At 48.0% G+C, this 23,354-nt stretch overlaps 1 protein-coding gene across 1 annotated transcript in view; it reads right to left on the reverse strand.

Moving 5' to 3' along the window:
* Positions 1-23,354, reverse strand: part of PRDM16 (PR/SET domain 16) — a 180,457-nt gene that overhangs the window by 12,929 nt on the left and 144,174 nt on the right. The window contains exons 5-11 of the mRNA XM_057382483.1: positions 21,109-21,307; positions 15,597-15,744; positions 13,805-13,958; positions 9,244-10,645; positions 6,150-6,237; positions 2,097-2,266; positions 353-432 (exon numbers count right to left, since the gene is read on the reverse strand). Coding sequence (XP_057238466.1) covers positions 353-432; positions 2,097-2,266; positions 6,150-6,237; positions 9,244-10,645; positions 13,805-13,958; positions 15,597-15,744; positions 21,109-21,307 — 2,241 coding nt within the window. The remainder of the gene's footprint in view (positions 1-352; positions 433-2,096; positions 2,267-6,149; positions 6,238-9,243; positions 10,646-13,804; positions 13,959-15,596; positions 15,745-21,108; positions 21,308-23,354) is intronic.

Raw genomic sequence — 23,354 nt, forward strand, 5'->3', positions numbered from 1 at the left:
AGCAGTGAAGGTCCTGGCAAGCCCTTCAAACCAGACCGAATTTCAGAGCCATTCAGCACCTTCAGCTGTCCTTGAGATGAATGGTTACCGTGAGTGTGAAACAACACTGCAAATCAGAGCCCTCGTTTGCCAGCATACATCTAAATATAAGTTAAGTGTCTATCTTCGAGCTGCCAAGCCCGATTATTTTTGGCTGGCACACATAATGTACAACCCTATGAATCACTCTGTGTAATGCTCCAGGCCTGTGGGATTCTGCTGGCACGGCTTTGTGGAGAGGGGGGTGGAAAAAATGCCAGAGTGGTGAGTGAGGAGTGCTTGGGAATGGGATTTTTTTGGGGGGGACAGCGTCACCTGTAAGGCTGCTCTCCAGTGTGGGTCCGCAGGTGCCTCGTCAGGTTGGCTGAGCGTGGGAAGATCTTGCCGCAGTACCTGGGCAGGGAAAGGCAAAAAAAAATGGTCAGGAGAGCCCATGGATGCCACGGCACATCCTGCACCACCCCGTGCTGACATTGTTCCCAAAATCCCTTTGTGCGTGCGGAAAAATCGGGGAGGACAAAACTGCCACCCCCCATGGGATGGAATGGGAGCACTGGGAAAATTGAGGGAGCTGGGAGGGCTCAGACTGGAGAAAAGAGGCTCAGAAAGGACCTTTTTACTCCACAAATCCCCCTCAGGATTTGTGAAGGTGGTGTTAGGCTCTGCTCCCAGGGAACGAAGGGCAGGACAATGGGAAACGGCCTCGAGCTGCACCAGAGGAGGTTTAGATTAGATATTAGGGAATTTTTTTCCTCAGACTTTTGGAATGGGATGCCCAGGGAGGTGGTGCAGTCACTATCCCTGGAAAAAGTGTTCTGAAAAAGTGTGGACGTGGCACTTGAGGMCATGGTTTAGCTACAGCATTCCTGCCTCAGGGTACAGAGGGTTTAATCGCTGCCTGCTCAGATTGGCACTTGAGATGTTTCTGCATCTCCTTTRTGGCCCTGTTGACGTGCTCATCATACAGGATCTGCTCTTTCATCCTTGGAATTCACAGAATTTTCCTCTGGATAAAAGCTGCAGAGCCCTGTTGTGGGTTAGGAGGCTGACAGGCTGCTCAGAGCAAGGAAATGCAGCCGTAGGAAATTAATAAATTGTGTTCTACGATAAATCCACTCCACAGTAAAATCAGAAAGGTGTAAATAAAAACACTCATTGGGAAATAAAATACTAAAGCTRCACTCTGTGGCTATGAAATCTACTGTAGGAGGAAGCTATGACAGACTTTCCTAATTTCAGAGACCTTCAGCTGTCCTGAAGATGAACAGTTAATGTGATTTCAGCAACAGAAATCCAAATGTTAACTTGTGAGTGTGCACCCAAAATTTAAGTTTTGTCCCTTTTGTATTTAGAAACCTCAAATTTCTAAACACTGAAATCTGAGCCAGCAGCTTTTGTGGTGAAGTTGAACATAAAAGACAAATCAACCAAAGTTTGTGCCCACGTTCTGCACCCAAAAAAATCCCTCAGCAGGAGCCACCACGAGAACCTYGAGGTAAAACTGCAACAGTAGAGTTTGTTATTAAATACCCATGATCTGCTCCGGTTTGGAGCTGTGATGGGTACATGAKGATTTCTGTGGATAGAACTGGGTTTGAAAAACCATCCTGCATGCCAATTGTTAAAATTTGATCATTTTTCCATAGCTGAGGTTGGATAGAGCCGGGACTGGCTTTGGGAGCGGCGGCGATGACTTGGCCTGGGGAGCTGAGTTCACTTGAGAATCTCCAGATCCGCTCCCGAGGTTATTAAAAATTACAAAGCAAACAGAAGATGCTGATTTCCAACCAGACAAAACAAGCTATTTCAGAGGGAATTAGTCATCCCAGCTCTGATTGTGCCGCTCCTTATTTTCCCTCCTGGCAGAGACGCCTGTGTGGAGCTGCTCCAGTCCCTGCTGGTGTCCCAGGGCCGGGGTGGCACATCCTGGGGTGTTTGTTTCCACATCCCAGGGTGTTTGTTTCCACATCCCAGGGTGTTTTCACATCCCAATGTGTTTATTTCCACACCCCGAGGTGTTTCCACACCCTGGGGATGGATCTGGATGCTCGGCTCACCTGCAGGTGTAGCGCTCCTTGCCCTTGCGCAGGATGGGGTCGGAGAGCGTGGGCGGCGGTGATCTGAAGTTGAAAGGGTGGTGGGGAAGGGGCTGCAGGGACGAGGTGGAGTCGGCCTTCATGGCTGCAAAGCTCTCCAGTTTCTCCGTCATCGTCTCGATGGCTGACATCTGCGGGAAAAGGAGAGAGCTCCCATCAGGAAAACCCCTGGGAAAAGCAGGATTTGATGCACAAAACTCAGGGTTGGGTTGGGGAAAAGCCTTTGATGGTGTTTGCTCCCACTCTTGGAGGCGCAGTGGGAAATGGGAAAAGCCTTTGATGGTGTTTGCTCCCACTCTTGGAGGCACAGTGGGAAATGGTACCTCTGGATGGAGCCATATATATTTATATATAAAATATATAAAATATATAAATATATATAAAATATATAAATATATTTTATTTATACCAAATGGAGCCAGGAGAGCCAGGAATGGGGTGTTGGTCACGGGGAAAGCAGAAAAGGCTCAGTTGACTTTTATGTCCTAGAAATCAGCACTTGTTCCTTTCCTGCGATGTGCTTGTGCTCACTTCCAGCACTTTGCATTAAAAATTATTGCAGAATACACCAGAGACATTGTTTTTTTCAAGGAATAACCCTGAAATTAAACACAACAGGTATTTGTATCCAAATATCCAAGCCCAAACTGAAGCCTTGGGGTACAGGGAGGTTGCTCCTGGTGTCCCCTGGAGCATCCCGGGGGCTCAGAGGGACGGGGCAGCTAGCTGTGGGTGGCCAGGCAGGGACACGGCCCCAGGAGAGTGGGGACAGAGAAGTTTTGGCCCTAAAGCTGAAGAATTCTGGCCAAAGTCGGGTGTGAGGGATATGTGATGGCAGCTCAGAGAGCTGAGATTGGAGAGGATGAGGCTGAAGGGGTGAAGAGGGAGCAGCTGGGAAGAAGAGGAAGAGCTGGGATCAGGCTCAGGATGGAGTKGTTCCACAGGGAGTTTGCCTGGTGAAGAGGCCAACACTTAAATTATGGGTAGGAAAGGTTCATCAACCCCTCAAGGTGATGGAAGGATGGGTGGGAGATGGCTGAGCTTCCTGGAGGGGAGAGGGTGGGTGAGTTACAGTCAGGAGGAGCAGCAYCTCCACATCCCATTGGAGTGGGAGCAGATGGCACACAGGCCTGGAGATGGGACACCGAGCAAAAAGTCCCTGGGTGTCTTTATCAGATCTGGTTTGCATGATTTTCCTACAGCTGTGTTCTCACAGGCATGAGAAAAACCACAAAGAGGGAGAAAGGGAAAAACCTGGAGATGCAGAAGGGGAAGACAAAAAAAAAGGGAAAAAACGAAGTTGAGGAAGACAAAAAAAAAAGGGAAAAAACAAAGTTGGGCTATGTGCAAAAAAAATTAAAAAATGGATCTGCATAAAAACCCCACCTAAAGAACAGCACTTTTACTTTCATTACAGCAAAACAGGAAACCCAAATCCGAGGGAGCAACGGGGCTTTGGACGCCGCCACCGCCGACATCTCCGACATCCAACTTGGTGCACTCCTGAGAGCACTTTGGAGATAGCAGGGGCAGAAAAGAGGGACAAAGCAAACAAGGAGGCCATAAAGCTGCCTCCTGGCTGGGCTGACATCACCGCGACAGGCGGGAGCTGTGGAGGCAGCCGGGGCGGCAGCGAGGAGCGGAAGGCAGTAGGAAGCCATACATCACCCCGAGATGCTCGATTGTACAGGAAGGGCTGACCTTTTGCACGTTTACACTTTATTAAACTGGGCTTTAGGAAAGAGGTGGGGGAAGCAGAGTGGAGATATTGTTTAAAAATACATGGCTACGGAGAGAAGTTGTCTCAATCACCGCAGAAGACATTGTGGAGGGCTGACAACCATTCATAAGCCGTTAAAAAAGAGGAGAAGTAACCCCCGTTCCCCRATAATAGATCCGCAGCCCCTTAGCTGGAGGCTCCCAGCCCATGATAAATAGTAAGTAATACTTAGCACCAGCCACTTGAAAAGGTTACTTGATCATTTACAGCGCCAGCTCTGCCCCAGCTGCCAGTCATGCAACAAAACCATCACGTTAAAAAGCTCTCCGGACCTTTCAGAGCCGCGCTCTCAGCCCTTCGCAGAGGTACCTGGAGCTCTCCTTTGTTGTGCCCTGTTCTTTAGGCACTTAGTCAGAGATATTTGCTGGCTTGAGAGCTGCAGGCTGGTTTTAAAATTCTAAACACTGGCCACGGCCTCTCCGGTGGCAAAGGCACTTTGCTATTTAGGGAACAACTGCCTGGTTTTARTAAAACAGAAAGGGGGAAGAAAAGGAACTTAACAGGTGAGGAAAGGCTTTCCATTAAGTTATCAAAAAGTTACACCGGTTCTTTATGTTCTCCAGAGTTTCATTCAGAATAGACAATGTAAGAAAACTCCCAGAGAGCAAAGGAACTTCTGCCAGCGACTGGCTGAGAATTAAGAGCTGCCTGAAATWCGTTTTGAGAGAGGAAACATCTCCTGAATGCTTTTATCACATCTTCTGGCTTCATCCCATCCCAGTGAGGGCACCCCAAGAGAGCTGGGGATTAGTCACAGAGGAAAAGGCTGAGATCAGACTCGTGTTTGGAGTGAGACAAGCCTGGGTAAAACGTGACTGTGACTGACCCAGCACAGGAACGCTGGTCCTAATGAAGAAAGCAGAAGCAGGAACCCTGAAAATGTGATTTCTTAGGAAAAGATCTAGGGTCCAGAGTCCTTAGGAATTCTGGATCCAAGGAATGTTGACAGTGCCAGAGGGATTGTTGGGGTGTCCTGTGCAGGGCCAGGAGTTGRACTGGATGATTCTTGTGGGTCCCTTCCAGCTCGGGGCATTCTGTGATTCTGTGATAACATTGGGAGGGGTTCTGGTGGTAMAAATCCCCCATATTCTGGGAGAAATACCCAGTGTCCCTTCACTGTATCCGAAACATCTGACTGACAGCAGCATGGGAACGGCGCCTCTCCAGATCGAGTGATCTGAGCACAGCRGCCGCTTTATGAAAAATCAGTGATCAGGAAGCTTTGGCCTGGGGTGATTGTGAATTTGAGGCTWTTCTGCGTGATAAGCTGTTAGAGATAACCAGACCTTCCAGATCTTTTCACTGCCATGGGAAGAGGACGTGGTCAGGATTTCGGGAACAATGTTAACAACCTTCCACCCAGAGCTTGCTCCTGCTCGGGGYCTGAACGTTTCTCATCGTCTCCTCGGCTTGCTTTGCCATGCTGGCTCCTCCCTGCTATCAGATTCTTTACAGGCAGATATCCCCACTATTCTAACTCACACAAACACAGGATGTTCCTGGCCAGCCTGTCACCATTATCCAGCCTGGATGAAGGAAAAATCGGGGGAAGTTATTAACCAAACTCTGAGGCTGGGGTGAAACAATGAGGGAACTAAGTTTAGCTGAGAAAGCAACCAGGACCCAGCTTTCACAAACCTGCCAGTTATTTATCTAAGGTGGGAAACATTATCAGGGGAGAACAATGCTTGTRAGCCTCAAGGAGAGCACAATGAGCACCACGGAGCTGGGATCCCAGCCTGGTCCCAGCAGGAGGGACGAGGACAGCTGGGAACTGTCACCTTTAGAGCAGCACAGCTGAACCCACTGCCCGGTGCTTCCATAAACTGCTCGTGGTGGAAGAAAAATTCAGGCAGGCAGAAAATGTTGCTGCCTGGGGGCTGGGCACTCCTTCTTCTCTTTTTACCTCTGGAAATGGCCCCAACAGGTGTTCCCAAAGGAAAAAACCACGCAGGCATTCTGGGCTCTGCAAGGGGARTTTGGCAGATCCCACGAGCTGCCCRGACCTCATCCCTGTTTTTCTAGCAACGCAAAACAAACGGCGAGGCACAGCTGCCACCATCCTCAAACCAGGTGTGAATTCAAATTCCTGAGAGGAACTGGTGGGAAACAGTGGAGTTTCCAGTCATCTCCTGGGGGTGAGGAGGAGTCTGATCCCGGTGATCTCAGCGAGTTGTGTGTGCCAGCTCCACATCATGCCCTTAAGCACCGAGTGATGGCATCACCGCTCTTACCTGGGGGTGAAAGAGCAGCGGGGAGGGTCGCAGGTACTTCTCCTTGAGGGCACCCACGGGGTCCGTCACCTTCCGCTTCTCCACCCTGCTGGACAGCACCACAGAGGGTTACATACCTCACAGGCAGCCCCACACAGCCCCACCACGCTTGAATTCTACTTCTACAACTGTCTTCCCACCCTTCTCCTGGACACAACAAATTCTGACGCACGATCACCCCGCAGAAAGTGCTGGAAAAACCAATCCCCTCCTTTGGGCAGTGTTTTTTCAGCTATCAGGCTGATGACTGAGAAAACATTTTGCTCTTGCTCTGCTGCAGTGGTTTATAAGCCTTYGCTGTTGGGTAAAGTCATGGAAAACCCTGAGTTTAGAGCAAAAAGAGTCTGATCAGGAGAAGCTCTACAGCCCACAGCAGGCATGGAAAGAAAATTGTCTTTGAGAGTTTGCGTTTATCTGAAGAGTTAACACTGGGCCAGACATTGCAGCCCCAAGCGTGCTGAAATCATTAGGTGTTTCATATTTGTTTCCTCCCTCGCAGCTGAGACATAATTTGCATTGAGTTTCTTTGGCAAGCCCATGTGGACAACGATGTAAAAAGCGAGGGAATGGTGGGAGAATGAAGCGACTCAGAAACCCGAGTTCTTCTGGTATCTCCTTGGCCCATTCAAATATTTGATGTTTAAGCACCTGAGATGTGGAAATGAGCCTAAAGTGAGGCTCCTATTTTTGAAAATATTGGCTTTGCTTTCACTAARTATTCTACTTGCAGGGAAAGCGTGGTGTGGAATCCCCAAAAAGACAAACTGAAATGTTCTCTGAGGAAAAAAAAAAAAAAAGTTTTGTGGAAGTAACTCCAACAAACACAGCTGCATCTTTAAATGGCTGGAATCGAGTCCATCCAGCTAAACCAGCAGAAATCCAAGAGTAAGAGTAATTTTAACTACATTAGTCCAGCATAAATGGAGAGCAAATTATTTTAGCTGCATTTCAGCTGATTGGTGCATGGATCAAATTACCAAAGAGTTTAAAGAAGAGCTCTGCCGGGTGCAGTCAGCAAACTGTGCTTAATCTGCATTTAATTCTTCTTGGGTAGAGGGAAGAGAAGAGCTGGGTTGGAAACACAGTCAGAATTAGGGGGYTTTGGAAGGTACGTGCTTTTATGGGTCTGGGTTGTCAGAAAAAACAAATAAAATGTAAAAAGTTGCTCCCTGAGCCCCCCAAGGGAACATCCCTGACCCCAGCAGAGCCACCTGGGGAGAGCCCTTTTTGCCCCAYGTGTGTAAAATCTGGTGAGCTGACAGCATTTCCCCAGCTCTGCCATCTCCCAGCATCAGGAAAGAGAACACAGGGTCCAWACACCCCCGTTAGAGCTGAATTCCWCAGCGTCYCGAGGATTAAACTGATCATTWCATCYCAGTGCCTGAGAACGTCACCCTCRTGGGCCGAGCTAAAAACTGCYCCCATTTCAGGCTGTCTGGCTGCATTAAATTATATCACCAGGAGAAAATGTCAAGGATTTAAGCGGCCTTTGGGAGGAAAAACACGAAGGGGCCAAATGATGTGAGAGAGTCTGATAAAGAGAAGTTTAGAAACAAAATATTTCCATATTTTTCAGGCTGGGGCTTGGAAGCCGGGCTGTTTCGCTCATTACATCAGAAGTCTGATTCGCCAGCAACGCCACCGCTGACTTTCTATTTTAACTCATGACCGAAGCGATGTGCATCCCGTGGAATGCAACAAACGATGCCCCCATCCTTCATTTCCATCTGTCTTCTGGGCCTTAACAGTTTTCCCTGTTTTAACTGGCAGCTCCTTTCCCAAGCTGTGTTATTTCAGCATTCCTGCTGAGAATGCCCAGAGGTGGCAGGACCCTATGTGGATTCTTTTCCCTTTCTATCCTATTTATTGATTTTTTTTTTTCTTTTTCCCAGGAGTGTTTTTACAAACACTGTTCACACCGTGTCTGATTTCTCCAGGAGGAGTTGGCCACGGCGAGTGCCAGGCAGGACACGGCAGCTCCTGGGCTGGGAGATGTTCCCTGTGGAACATTTAGGCATGGCTGGGTCTAATTTAGAGGTGTTATTTTCTAAATCAGATTAGCTCAGGACACATCTTTTCACTGGGCTTTGCTAAAACCGAACTTGACGCATCCACCTCATCCACCAAAGGCAACGCCGGGATGGGAAACACACACATTTACTGTCACCCTCACCACATTTAATAATTTTCCTTTGGAAACAGGTTTTATAAAAAAGCTCTCAAGCAGCTAAAGGCTCAAGTGTTCCCTTTGCACCTCCTCCTGAATTGATTCCCTCTGGAAGTTTAGCTGGCATTTGGATAACTTCACCCAGCCTGCTCTACACACGCCTTCCATGTTCAGCTCGTTCTGACGTGACACATCAGGCCCTCCTCAGAACCATCTGCTCAAGYGACACCAGAAAGGCCTTGTTATCTCCCAAGAAGGATAAATTTGTGAGAAATGTATCTGGGAGAGATCTGGGTAGTAACACGCTACCATGTGTTTACACAGTACTTGTTACTCCAGGAGTAACGCATTTCRGCAGGTTGGGTCTGCAGCAGCAGATCCTCCGAACTGAAAAACTCCAAGAAAAGGCATTAGAAGGAAAAAAGGGAGGGTGGGAGGAAGAAAGGTGAAGTGACTCCCAAAAGGCCCTCGYCAGTCAGTGGGAGAGCTGCATTTCCAGGCTCCCAGGGCTCCTGACTCATTCCYAAGCCATGAGAGCCCGAGGCTCCGAGGCATCTGAACTCTGCATTCTTATCGAATCAAACCTCTGGAATTTCCCCAGCAGAAGTGCCATCTTAGCCATGGCTCGTGGGAGAGTCCTTAAATAGGTCAAGTTCCTTCTTTATCAAAATAAGGATGTGTTCCTCACACATTGATTACCAGGGCTCCTCGCAATTAATTACTCAGCCCTTTCCAGTCAGGAAATTCAACGTGTTGAGAGGAACAAACAGCAACAGGAAATGTTCACTGTCCTTCCCAACCAACCTGCACCCTCCCGTGCCTCAGGGTGTGGCATCAGCTGGAAAAGGAGCTGGTTAGGGAAAGATTTAAGGCAGGGTATGTCAATACCTGTAGATGGGGTCCATGAAAAAGGGCGATGGCTTAGCGTAGTGCAGGGAGGGCTGCTGAGGCAGCTGGGACTGGGAAATCTTAGGTAAGACCTCACTTGCCATCAGCTTCCTCTCCCCATAAATGTGGTTTTTCCGTGGCTCTCTCCCTCCGTTCTGGCTGGCTCGGATGCGGTTGCCAATGCTCAGATCCAGTGGCTGCTCCTCCCCCGAGGAGGGGGCTGGGAGGACCTTGGGGGGCGGCAGRATTGGCTTAATCTCTTTTGGCTTCGTGGTGAGATCGAAGGGGGACTCCGAGCTGGTGCCGCCGACTTTGTGGAGGTCCTGGGGTGACTTTGGTTCTGCCTTGACCAGCAAGTTGTGATTGAGGGTCCGCTCCGTGAAAGGGTAGAGGGAATGGGGGAAATTGGGGAGGAACTGGAAGGGGAACATGGAATGATACGGGAGCGAACCCATCTTTTTCTCCTGCATCCCCATAAAGCCAGGCCCAAAATACTTCTCTGCGATGGAGGCGATGGCCTTAATGGAGTCATTGGCTGCCCCCGTGGTGGGCAGCAAGTGCTCCTCGGGGGGAGGGAAGAAGGAATGCTGAGAATAGAAGAGAGGGATCTCGCTCGTGGCATTGGTGGAACTCGCCGACACCGAGCTGCTGACGAAATCCGCCTTGGCCTCCGTCTGTTTGCTTTTATCTTTCGTTTTGTCCCTGTCGCTCTCCGCGTCGCTGTCCAGGTCGGAGCCGGTGCCGGTCGTGGTGTCCAGATCTGTGCCCGTGGTCGTGTTGATGTCCTCAAAGTCACTGCCATCGGACATGTCGCTGTTCCTGGCTTTTAGCTTCTCCAGGTAGGAGTTCTCCAGGCTGCTTTCACATTTCTCCTCCCCCGAAGGGGCCTGGTTGCTGTTGCTCACCGCCGAGATCAGCGGGAGCGCCGGGTTCCCCAGGGGGCTGGGGAGCTTCGCGTCCGGAGTGTGGTTGAGGGGACTTTTGAGCAGTTGCGTGGGCGGTAACAAGGGTGGCCTGGGGTACAAGGAAGGTGGAAAAATCCCCGGGAATCCTGGGGTGAGGGCGGGGAAGGCCGGYGGGGCCGGCGAGAACGGGATCCCGGCCGGGTGCGGGCGCGACGGGAAATACTCGTTAAACCCCAARCCGGCGTGGTTGAGGTTGGGAGAAGGTTTGGATTTGTCCATCATGGAGGTGGGCGTGAGGGGGAGGCCGGGGGCGAAGATGCCGGCGGGGCTGTAATGGTTTTTGCCCTCGCAGAAGCGCCGGTGCTTGTTGAGGGAGGAGGTAGTGCTGAACATCTGCCCGCAGTCCTTGCACTTGATCTGGGTGCGGCAGTCGGCGTGCATCCGCTTGTGGCGGCACAGGTTGGAGAACTGCGTGTAGGATTTGTGACAGACCTCACCTAAAGCGTCAACAGGAGCCAACAACAAAAGCGATATGAAATTAACGGGAAAATACCAGGATTCGATGTTCTCCCCTCGCCGTCCCACCCTGCTCCATCCCTAATATCTCCCTGCCCCAAAGGCACGGGAGGTAAGAGCGGTGGAACACCACCAGCTTCTTCTTTTGGATGAAGTCCATCCTGGAGAATCCCTCAAGAAGCAGCTCTGTCAAAATCTGAGGGGATGTTCTGCTCCTGCTCAAATTTTTGAGGGATTTTTAGTGAAGATAAGCATGGAATCATAGAAAGGTTTGGTTGGGTGCCAGCTTGTGCCAGGGCCTCCCCACCCTCACAAGAAAGAATTGCTTCCTGATATCCAATCKAAACCTCCTYTCTGTCARTGTGAAACCATTCCCCCATGTCYTGTTGATCCATATATTACTGTAAATGTTAAGCCTTACTTCCTTTAGAAAGCTTAATTTTAATGCCTCTGTCAGTTCCTTTAACCAGAATTAAATTCATGTGCATGTAGTTTTCATGTGTGACCTTATTTGATGAGGACGGATTGGGGAAAGTYGGCTAAGAAACATTTATGAGATAAGATCCTSTCAAAAGTAAGGATGCATATTTTTGGAAATGTTTCTTTTCTAGATTGGAATGGTTGAGAGAGACCGTGAAGTCCATCCAATCCCAACCCCTGMAATGGGCAGGGACACCTTCCACTGCCCCAGGGTGCTCAAAACCCTGTCCAGCCTTGCCTTGGACACTTCAAGGGATGGGAGAGCCTGTGCCAGGGCCTCTCCACCCTCACAGGGAATTTTTTTTTTCTATATATTCTCCCAGCCCAGCTTCACAGGGAAGATTCTCCACTCCCCTCAGAATTCATCATACATTTTAATGATAAAATCCATTTATCCCTGCTTGTCTGCTTCCCATTAGTCCTGGAGTGGCAGGAAGCTCTGAGGGCTGGAGGCAGAAACATTTTTCCTCATTTAATCAAACCTGYCCTTCCTTGATGCCCTCAGTGGTGCAGAACCCCTCCAGGGGATGCTCTATAAATCCCCCTGGTTCTGCCAGGGCTGGGATCCCGTTTTTTCAATCCATTAAATCAGTCCAACACCCCTGCCTTGAGAAGTGAGGCCACATCAGCGTTTTCTTTAACGACCTGTAAATACCAAGCTTTCAGAACACAGATTTTTATGACCTCTTTCACCTCCAGACTTCACTTGTGTGGAAGGAATGGGGCAAAGCAAGACAGAAATCCCACCCCAGACTTTTCTACACATCAGAACTCTGGGACTTTTTATTATCTGGTGCCTCTTTCAACGTGGGAATAAATGTGGTGCTGAATTAACACACTCCTTCCCCYGGGGAACTGCTGTTATCACCCTTTTGTGAGCAGGGAAACTGAGACAAAGCARGGGAAGGACATTGTTTGGGGTTGGACAGGCAAGGACACGAATCCAAGTTCTGACACCCGAACTTCCAGCTCAGGGACTGCTCAGTRCTCCTTCCTTCCTCTCAGTTTTACTTCTAGGTTCATTTGAGCGTTGTTTTCCCTGTATTTTCTCCTAAATCTTTAGGTTTTACTTCAGTACTTGAATATTGAATGCTTGGTGGGAGAGTACTTCACTAGCAGCTCTGCAAATATAATAATAAAATTAATTCCAATCGAAGTTCAAAGCAGAGATGGATAAAATTTAATGAATTTGATATTTCTGTTCAGATGAGCACCCCAAAATCCAAAGGAATRTCACGGAAGGAAAATTTCTGACAAATCTCCAGTTCTCCACTGATTTAGTAATTCCACGTGGAACACCTCTCTTACCCTTCTGATTTCTGCAGTTATAAAGTTACAGGTTTGGGGGGCTTTTCCAAGCCAAATATAATATTGTAAAAAATTAAACACACTCCCCACACACAGTCCCTTTTCTTGCATTGAACAGGAAAAAAAAAACAAGAAAAAAACACCCAACAACTTCCTGGTGAATCCTGCCTCGTGGATTTGAAGCTGCTGATGGATTCCACAACGATGGACAAAACAACCTGACACGTCTGACCAGGCAGTTTTCCTCTGCAGAGGTTGATTTGATCTGACAATTCCCTAATTCTGATGAGGTGAGAGTGAGGGGATTATGAGGAGAAATCCCTCATCTCTCCGCAGCAATCCTGCGAGTCAAATTATCCCTTTCATGTGCCCGAGTGAAAGATTGCGGCACAACGAGCGGGAGGAGCTGTTTCTTCTTCCTCTGCTGACACCCGGCTGATTATCCCGGGGCTCTGATTATCAGGACATTAATTAAATGAGTCTCCCAGGATGTTCCTGCATGTTGTTCCCATTATACCAACAGAAAAAAAAAAAAAAAAAAGCAGGAATGGGTTTGGTGGCTTCCCCCACCGCGACATCAAAGCCTGGAATCAAACCCAGATTCTGGTTCGTGTGTTCTGAAGTGTCAGGAAGCGATCCCTAAAATTCCCAGGGCTTTGTTGTGACACCAAAATCCACCTCCCCTCTCATTTATCCAAACCTGATGGGTGCAGTGTCAATTAAAACAACAACAACAACAAAAAAAATACAACTCTGGAAACGGCAAGGAATGGGATGGGTGGCTTTCCAAGGAAAATCACTTTCTGGAAATATCTCACAGAGGACAGAGTTAATCTGCTGCTTGTTTAGCTCCCAGCATTATCTAGATGGAACATRCAGTAAATAAAGAAGAAAAAAACCCCTCTTTTTTTTTTAAAAAAAACACCTTCTCATCTCTGCGATTATTCCGAGTTCTTTACAATGGCTCCAGGATTTGAGGCACCCCTGTAAAACATTTCGATCAGGCTGTGCCAGCTATTTATTTATGTCACCGACAGGAACGTTCAAAAGCGATAAAGGCAAAAAAAAAAAAAAAATAAAAAAAAGGACGAGAGAAAGAAAAGATATGAGAAAATGGCATCGCTGTGACTGCTGAGAGACTCAGCTTTTAACTTGTCAAGAAAGTCAAAAACTGCCACGAATGTTTACTGAAAAAACAGGGAGCATGCAAAAGGAAAAAAAAAAATTAAAAAAAATCATCTTGCGCTCTGAGCTATAAAATTACAGCGGCCGGGGATGGGAGGGTTGGGGGGCCCCGGCAGGATCCCTGCAATTACAGCCAGCCCGGGCTGGTGATGGCCGTGACAACTTACATATGAAAGGTTTGACAGTGCTGTGGATGTGCTTGTGCTGCTTGAGGCCCGAGGAGGTGGCGAAGGTTTTGCCACAGTCGGGGCACGCGTGGGCCCGCGCCCCAACGTGCTGAGAGCGGATGTGCCGCTGGAGGTTGCTGGGGTCCGTAAACACCTGCGGGGAAAAAACACCTTCAGGAGAGGGGAAAAGGCACGGGGAGAAGAGCCTGAGTGTGAAAAAGTTGTTTTGTTGGGTTATTTTTGTTTGGGTGTTTTTTTTGTGGGATGGGGAGCGCAGGTGAGAACAGGAGCTCAGTTTGTGCCCGGCCAGGATGTGGCACGTCCCTGAGTGTGCCAGGGATTCTCTGCACCTCTCAGGCCAGGAATCCAGGGGCTGGTGGTGGAACAGGGCTGTGGCACATCCCTGAGTGTGTGGTGCCCATGGTGGGACAAGTCTGTGGCATCTCCCATCTCCCTGGGTGTTTGGTGCTCATGGTGGGGTGGGACAGGGCTGTGGCATGTCCCCAAATGTGCGGTGCCCATGGTGGCACACGTCTTTTCTCTCCTCCATCTGCCCAGCACAGCCCTCACACCGTCCCAGCACCCAGGGAATGACCAAAGAGGAGAAGGCTGAGCTCCACACCTCCAGTGGGGTGCCCAGGACAGCAAGGACACCCCTTCTCCCTGGGGACAGTGACAGTGGGGTCTCCTCTCCCTGTATCACCCTGCTCTGGGCCACCCATCCCCTGTATCCCTCTCCCCAAATCCCAGTGCCCTCCCCAGGTGAAGCCCCCCATGGAATCCATCCTGCATCCCTTCCTCCAGGTCCCAGCACATCTTCCCAGATGGAGCCTGCCATGGACAGTGTCACCTGCAGCCTTTTCCCCAAATTCCAGTGCCCTCCCCCAGGTGAAGCTCTCCATGGACACCGTCACTTTCAGCCCTTTGCCCAAATCCCAATGTTCTCTCCCAAGTTAAGTCTCCCTTTAGAAATTGTTCTGCATCCTTTCCCCCAAATTCCAGTGTCCTCTCCCAGCTGACGTCCCCCTGGAAAATTTTTCAACATCCCTTTCCCCAAATCCTAGTGTCCTCTCCAGGTGAAGCCCCATGGAAACCGTCCTGTACCCCTTCCCCAAATCCTAGTGCCCATCCCCCAGGTGAAGCCTCCATGGCCACTCTGTCCTGCACCCCAAGGTCAAAGTGTCCTCCAGATGAAACCCTCATGGTCATTCTGTCCTGCTCCCTGAGGTCACAGTGTCCCCCCTCAAGGTGAAGCCCCCCATGGTCACTGTGTCCTGCTCCTCAAGGTCCCACTGTCCCTCCTCGAGGTGAATCCCCCCATGGTCACTCTGTCCTGCACCCCATGGTCACTCTGTCCTGCTCCCCAAGGTCCCAGTGTCCCCCAGATGAAGCCCCCCATGGTCACTCTGTCCTGCTCCTCATGGTCACTCTGTTCTTCTCCCCACAGTCCCAGTGTCCCCCCCAGATGAAGCCCTCATGGTCACTCTGTCCTGCATCCCATGGTCACTCTGTCCTGCTCCCCACGGTCACTCTGTCCTGCATCCCATGGTCACTCTGTCCTGTACCCCATGGTCACTCTGTCCTGCTTCCCGTGGTCACTCTGTCCTGCACCCCAAGGTCCCAGTGTCCCCCAGATGAAGCCCTCATGGTCACTCTGTCCTGCACCCCGTGGTCACTCTGTCCTGCATCCCATGGTCACTCTGTCCTGCACCCCATGGTCACTCCGTCCCACTCCCCCAGATCCCACTGTCCCCCAGGTGAATCCCCCATGGTGACCATGTCTCCACCATACCTTAACACAGTTTTCACATTCAAACCGTTTCCCGCTGTCGTGAGACATCTGGTGACGGATCAGGTTGGATTTCCAGTTGAAAGCCTTGGGGCACTGGTCACACTTGTAYTCCCTCTCCTCGGTGTGGATCACCATGTGCTGCTCCAGGCTGGCAGAGAGAGACAGGCTGACCTCAGGGCCACCCAAAACGGCCACTGAGGCAGGGCTGAGACCCCCAGAGGTGACACAGATGGGGACAGAGCACCGGCTGTGGGGTCTGGGGGGTTTCCAGTTACCTGGTGCCTCAGACCAGGAAGGCAGCAGAGATACCCAAACCCTCTGATTTTTTTTCCATTTATTTCCCTGATGGAAGACACCCTGCTCTACCTCTTATCCTATTTCTTACAATTCCCGAGCCTATTCTCAAGGGGGAAAAGGAAAATAAGACCAGCCCTGACCCTGCAGAGTTCCTGAGGGGGAAAATGGGCACTTTGTGACCAAAATTCCTGTGGCATCCCCTGGGAGAAAGCAAAGATATTTGTTTTCACGTGTCCGTTTTCACGGGCACCCAGCCCACGGCTTCCCAGAGCACACAGGGACTCAGCGTTGGGAAGAAACACGATCAGGTGCAAACACGTTTCACTTCTGAACGTCAGACATCTTCGATTACTTCACTCAGCAATTCCACCTTCTGCCAACTGGCAGCAGCTCCCGGCCTGGGGGATGGTGACAATCCCGGGTGGCCGCTGGCACGGGGCCACAGCAGGGGTGGCACATGGAGCACTGTGACATGGGGAGCCTGCATTGCTCCAGACAGGAATTCTGCACATCTTAGAACCTTAAATCCTGCATTTCTGAGGCCAGGAATTCTGCACATCTCAGCCCCTTAAATCCTGCATCTCTCAGTCATTAAATCTTGCACCTCTCAGACCCTTAAATCCTAAATCTCTCCAGCCAGGTATCCTGCACCTCTCAGCCCCTTCAATCCTGCTTTTCTGAGGTCAGGAATCCTGCACATTTCAGGCCAGGAATCCTGATCTTCTCATACTGGGAATTCTGCACCTCTCAGACCCTTAAATCCTGCCCCTCTCACACCAGGAATTCTGCACATCTCAGTTCAGGAATCCTGCATGTCTCCACTCAGGAATCCTGCACCTCTCAGCCATTAAATCCTGCATGTCTCCAGCTAGGAATTCTGCACATCCCAGGCCAGGAAATGTGATCATCTCAGGCAGGGAATCCTGCACATTTCAGACCCTTAAATCCTGCATCTCTCCAGCCAGGAATCCTGCACATCCCACCCAGGAATCCTGCACCTCTCATCCAGAAATCCTGCACATTTCAGACGTGGGATCCCGAATCTCTCATGCTGGGAATCCTGAATCTCTCAGGCCAGAAATCCTGCTCCTTTCAGACCTTTCCTGCTCATCTCAGCCAGAAATCCTGAGAAACAAGGATCGAAAACCTGCACCCTTTAGGGTATTTTGAGAGGAATTACAAACTTCTCTGACTGTGAATGGCAGCCAAGACCATCTCACAGGGAAYCTGCTCCTGCCCTTCAGGTGGATATGAACCCATTCCTATAAAACTTTAAAGCAGGGCTGTGTTTTTATAGAAACGTTAAAKCTGAGCACTGCTGGCAAATCCTGCCAGTCTTAAATGACACGGAGGGGGAAGAGAATTCCTGGGAATTTCCAGAGAACCAGAGCGGTTCAGGATCCCAGGAATTGTGTCAACCTTGGCCATTCCACACCCAAAAACTCCTCAACCAGCCCTGTTTCCAGCCAGATAATTCATATTCATGGCCATGCCCCTCATAAAGTGCCAACCCACTCATTTTAAAGCAGAAATATTCATTTTCCTCAAGAAATGCTGCTCTTAAAACAACCAGATTTTTTACACACGTAAAATAACGCAAACCTTTCATRCCCACATCCAAAAATACACCCGTGTTAACTGTGATTTATGAGTTTGTTTGGAGCAAATATGGACAAACTAATACGCTGTTTAGAGGCAAGTACCTACTGGGATTAGCAAAACATTTATTTATTTAGTCAGCTGCTAAATGCTCAATTTCAGGTCCCCAGTGGCACCCTTGATTTCATCCGTATTAACTTTGAGAAATTCTGAAACCATCCAGGCTCTCTGAGTGGGTTTATTTGGTGTTTTTAGTGATTTTTAAACTTGGCAGGTTGGTGGGGGAGAGGCAGATGAGGACATTTCCTCCCCAACCCCAGTGTGTCAAAGGCTGAATGGGGATGCTGCTAACACCCCTTTCCCTTGATAAAAAATCAACTTTATAAAAAAAAAATCAAATTTACAAAAAAAAATCAACTTCATAAAAAAAAAATCAACATTATATTACTTATCCCCAAAAAATTGGGTCTAAAAGTCAAAAAAACCTAAGGCCACAGTGGCAACTAAGACCTCAAGAAGCCAGGAATACACAGAGGTTGCAAATAGGATGCAACACAAATATTTAAAAGGGTATTTTCTAATTAACTTAAAAATTAGAGCCAGGAATACACAGAGGTTATGAAAAAGATACAACACAAACATTTTAAAAGGGTATTTTCTAATTAATTAAAAAATTAGATAGCACTGCAAGCTAAGGAGGAGAGAGCTTTTAACACCGAGAGATAAAAGAACTGGAATTTTGACTAAAATACAAAATATTGAAAACATTTGAAGGAAGTTCATTAAAAAAATGCAGAAAATTTCAAGCTCTGGTGTTTAATGGATATAACCAATGCAGAGACACAAGGTGAGGGGTAAAGATGCCACATTGAGAGGATCCCACACARGAATCCCAATATCCATCCCAAATTCTACAAATCCATCCTCACACTGAAACTCTTTTCCCTGCAGATGCAGGGAATGACCTTTAGGCTTCACCTTCCTCAGCATTTTTTAAAATAATTTTTTTTTTTAATCTCGCTTCCTCACGCAGATCAAAGAGCTGAAAGCATCCATGCGATGGAGTTCAAAGTGACAAAAGCAGGTTTTTTAAATGTTAAAAACTGAAGTGAAACAGGCTTTACACGGGCTTTAACCTCGAGGTTTTTGCTCTGCTGGGGCACAGCCTGACAGGGGATTGCCAGTTCTCACAGTTTTATTACAAATCTTGTGGTGCACGGGGGTTGKTTCACCCAAGAAGGCAAAAGAAATGAGTATGTGAGAACTTCAGCCTCCGGTAAAGAGAGAAAACTCTGCTTTTATAGAATTTTAGAAAGGCTTTTATCAAGGCTTAGGATGCAAATAAACACAATCTTAAAGTGATTWAAAAAAAAAAAAAGTCAACTTTTAAAGCTGGCTCCTGATATTTAACTATTTGAGTCTCACTTTGACAGTGAATTAGAGAGCTCAAAGATCTCTGTGTTAAAGCTGCATTTCATTACTGCCACATTCTGCTTAAAAAAAATGCAGATTTTCAGTTAAAACCCGAGTTAAAATACTTTTCCTTTTAAAGAGAAGTTTAATTCTTGTTTAGAGTCACCTTGTAATCATAATAATAACTGAATAATTGTTGCAAATTAAAAAATGAGCCGGAGGATATCCAATCTTTTTTTTTTTCTTTGCACATTTCTGTTACAAGAACGTTTGGTGGACACAAAGAAAATAAAAAAGTTTGATTGGAATAGAACCTTTTAATTGTTCCTGCCAGATCAAACAGGAGCTGGTGACCATATTACGAGTTCCTAGGGCATCGACACCTCTTAAACCCGCTGATCTCAAACGAGCAAGAATTAAATTGAAAAGAAGCTTTCATGCACATTTTAACTGAACCAATATTGGTATTTTTTCCCTCAGAACCAGAGCATAGGGGAGCAGAGGGTGCAGAGATCCCACCCAAGTCTCTCAAGCTCAAGGAACCCCCAAAAAAACCCTTAAAAATCCCCATCCACAACCCCTGGATGGAAAAGCAGCAATCCACGAAATCAAGGGGAAATAAAACAATTCCCAATGGCCACAAAGGATCCCAAAGGGAAAATTCCTAAACCTCATAGGGGAAGGAAGGGTTTCTATGGAGAAAGTAAAGGTTTATCCCAAAAAGAACATTTTGAAATGTGATGGAGATAGGAAAGGCTTTTATGGAGAAAGGAAAGTTTTATCCCAGAAAGAACGTTCCTAAACCCTTTGGGGAAAGGAAAGATTTATCCCCAAAAAGAACATTCTTAAAGCCTATGGGGAAAGGTTTCCCTGGAGAAAGGAAAGGTTTATCCCAAAAAGAACAATGCTAAACCCTTTGGGGAAAGGAAAGTTTTCTATGTAGAAATGAAAGGTTTCTATGCAGGAAGGGAAAGGGTTCTGTAAAGAAAGGAAAGGTTTGTCTCAAAAAGAACATTCCTAAACCCTACAGAATTAGGGTTAGAAAGGGAAGGTTTCTCTGGAGAAAGGAAAGGTTTATNCAACTCCTGGATGGAAAAGCAGCAATCCATGAAATCAAGGGGGAAATAAAACAATTCCCAATGGCCACAAAGGATCCCAAAGGGAAAATTCCTAAATCCCACAGGGGAAGGAAGGGTTTCAATGGAGAAAGTAAAGGTTGATCTGAAAAAGAACATTCTGAAGTGTGATGGAGATAGGAAAGGCTTTTATGGAGAAAGGAAAGTTTTATCCCAGAAAGAACGTTCCTAAACCCTTTGGGGAAAGGAAAGTTTTCTATGTAGAAATGAAAGGTTTCTATGCAGGAAGGGAAAGGGTTCTGTAAAGAAAGGAAAGGTTTGTCTCAAAAAGAACATTCCTAAAGCCTATGGAATTAGGATTAGAAAGGGAAGGTTTCTCTGGAGAAAGGAAAGGTTTATTTCAAAAAGAACATTCTGAAATGGGATGGAGAAAGGAAAGGTTTTTATGGGGAAAGGCAAGGTTTCTCTGGAGCAAGAAAAGGTTTCTAAGGGGAAAGGTTCTTCTGGAGCAAGGAAAGGTTTTTGTGGGGAAAGGAAAGGTTTCTCTGGAGAAAGGAAAGGTTTCTACGGGGAAAGGAAAGATTTCTGTGGAGCAAGGAAAGGTTTCCATGGAGCAAGGAAAGGTTTTTCTGGAGCAAAGAAAGGTTTTTATGGAGCAAGGAAAGGTTTTTATAGACAAGGAAAGGTTTCTCTGGAGCAAGGAAAGATATTTTTTCCTGGAGCAAGGAAAGGTTTTTCTGGAGCAAGGAAAGGCTTTTCTGGAGCACGGACACATTGCTCTGGAGCAAGGAAAGGTTTTTCTGGAGCAAGGAAAGGTTTCTATGGGGAAAGGAAAGATTTCTCTGGAGCAAGGAAAGGTTTTTCTGCGCAAAGGTAAGGTTTCTATGGGGAAAGGTTTTCCTGGAGCAAGGAAAGGTTTTTTTTCTGGAGCAAGGAAAGGTTTCTGTGGAGGAAAGCTTTTTTTTTTCTATGGAGGAAAGGTTTCTATGGAGGAAAACCTTTCAAGGAAAGGTTTTTCTGGGCAAAGCAAAGGTTTTTATCCCTTCCTCCCTCCCCAGCTGCCCACCATCCCCTCTGATCAGGCTGGAGAGCCCCAAGGCGGCTCCGGCTCTCCATGGGTACCGTACCTGTATTTATTGGGGAACATCCTCTCGCAGTCCTTGCACTCGTAGCCCTGTCCATCTCCCAGCCCCTCCTGCTTGATCTCCTCGCTCAGGCTCTCATACAGAGCCCCCACAGCCCCGCATCCGTATTTCTTGTGGCGCCGCAGGTCCAGCTTGGACGGGAAGAGCTCATCGCAGTCCTCACAACGGAATGARGGCTCCTCTGCAACAAACAGAGCATGCCATGGTCATCCCTACCCCAAAAAAACACCCAGAAAAGCTGGGCTTGGCACCCAAAGGGGAGGCAGAGCACCCTGAGCATCCACAAACAAACAAACAGAGAGAATTCACGAGTGAGAGGGGACAGAACCCGAGGGAGGTTGTGCCAGCAGCTGCTTTCACTTTAGGCATTAAGAGAGAAAAAAAAAGCAGATCACACAACCAGGGGAGATCTTGGTTTCTTTGTGCTTTGGGYTTTGYTSAGATGGAGGGGTCTGGGARGGTTGGGAGATGCACAAAATGCTGGGCTCGGTCTGGAACGCTTGTTTGAAAATGTGAACGGGGTTTTTACTCAAAAAGAGCTGCCAGGGAAAAAGGAACAAGCCAGACTCGTAGAAACGCAGATAGTGGGGAAAGCAAACTGCCCCAGCACAAACCTGGAGAAGGTTCCTTCTAAGAAATTGCCTGGCTAAAGTTCTCCTCTTAATTTTCCACTGCAGGAGCTCAGGGCTCCATCAAACCCAGGAGTCCCAGCCCAGAGCACCATGGAAGGAAGAGCGGGGAGCCAAAGGCTTTGTTACTCTGCTCTTGGCTTTTATTTTTTTAATTTTTTTTCTTTTAAAATAAAAAAAAAAGTTCTAATGCACATAATAAATTACTGCAGTCAAGGTCAAACAAATTAAAAAGAGGGCAGCTATTATTAAGTTTACAAGGCAGCATCCTGACCGTGGTGCCAAGCCAAACAATCGGCTCGGAGCTGTAAATTTTCCAGGAGAACAAGCTCTGCGAGGGAGCTGGGATAGCTCTGACTCTCTCCACCCTGCAGCAGAAGCTTTCCAGCCCCCACTGAGTCACTGGAGCYGCGTTTCCCTGTCCTCCCCTACCCTCTTCCTCCACGCTCTGCCTCTCTGCTTCATGGTAAATGCGCTTCTCCTTTTCTGATAATTTTATTTTCAGGAGGAGCAGGTTGATGGTGGGAGCATCCAGCAGCACCCAGGACCCTGCACAGGGCTTCTCCACCCCAATCTCCTCCCAAACTCCCAACATCCTTCAAGTTCCACCTGGAAAATCCCTGGACCTGAAAATGCTTAGAATGGAGGAAACACACTTTTTTCCTCCCTTCTTTTGACTTTAGAGAAAACGCAATGAAATTCTTTCTTCAAAATCCGTGTGGAATTCTTCCTGCTTCAGATTGAGATTTACATCATTAATTGCAGCTTAATTCACCCAAACTCTCCTCTAGGAAGCAGAAATCCTCTCTGAGGTTGGAAAAGCTGCCTTGGAGAATAATTTCCTCCTTACCTGGCTAAAATCTGGGTAATCACTCCCCTTCCAGAGCACAGCCCTTACTGATGACACTGAGACATTTTTATCCTTTCTGTGAGCAGGTTAGGAGGTGAAATACATTAATAATCTCAAAAACATTTTGGAGAAGAGCTTTTGCTCCTAATTCTGCTTGTCCTGTGCCAGATCTCACCCAAAACAAAGAATAAATAAAAGAGGACATCAAACACAGCGGCTTTTCCACAGGTGGAAAAGATGGAGGATATGAAAAGCAGAGAATCTGGGTTTGGATAAAGGAATTTGAATTGGGAGAAGACTCAGAGAGCTGACAAAAATCTGATTAAAAGCCTTGTAGGCACGTGGTGTTCATGGTGCCACTGTCTGTAAATCCTGGTTTGATGCTCAGACAGGGTGAAGAGAGGAAAAATTGATCAGCTGAGGGTGGGAAGGCCCTGGGAGAGCAGCTGGATCCCTGGAAGTATCCAAAGCCAGGCTGGACAGGGCTTGGAGCACCCTGGGATTGTGGAAGTGTCCCCAGGGCAGGGGTGAGATGGGATGGGATGATCCTTGAGGTGCCTTCCAACCCAAACCATTCCATGATAACTCAGCCACATCCAGCACCCATCTCTGAGCTCCAGCAACCCCAGAGCAGATTCCTCAATAAACCTGACCTGCAGCCTTAGGGCCAGACCATCCCCTGCAAAACCAAAACCTAAACCACGGCAAAGGCTCAGTGCTGAACTCAGACCCGCTGATGATTTTGTATC

Source organism: Malurus melanocephalus, unplaced genomic scaffold, assembly GCF_030028575.1.
Source record: "Malurus melanocephalus ecotype Western Australia unplaced genomic scaffold, MMel_1.1 scaffold_569, whole genome shotgun sequence".
NCBI classification, from domain to species: Eukaryota; Metazoa; Chordata; class Aves; order Passeriformes; family Maluridae; genus Malurus; species Malurus melanocephalus.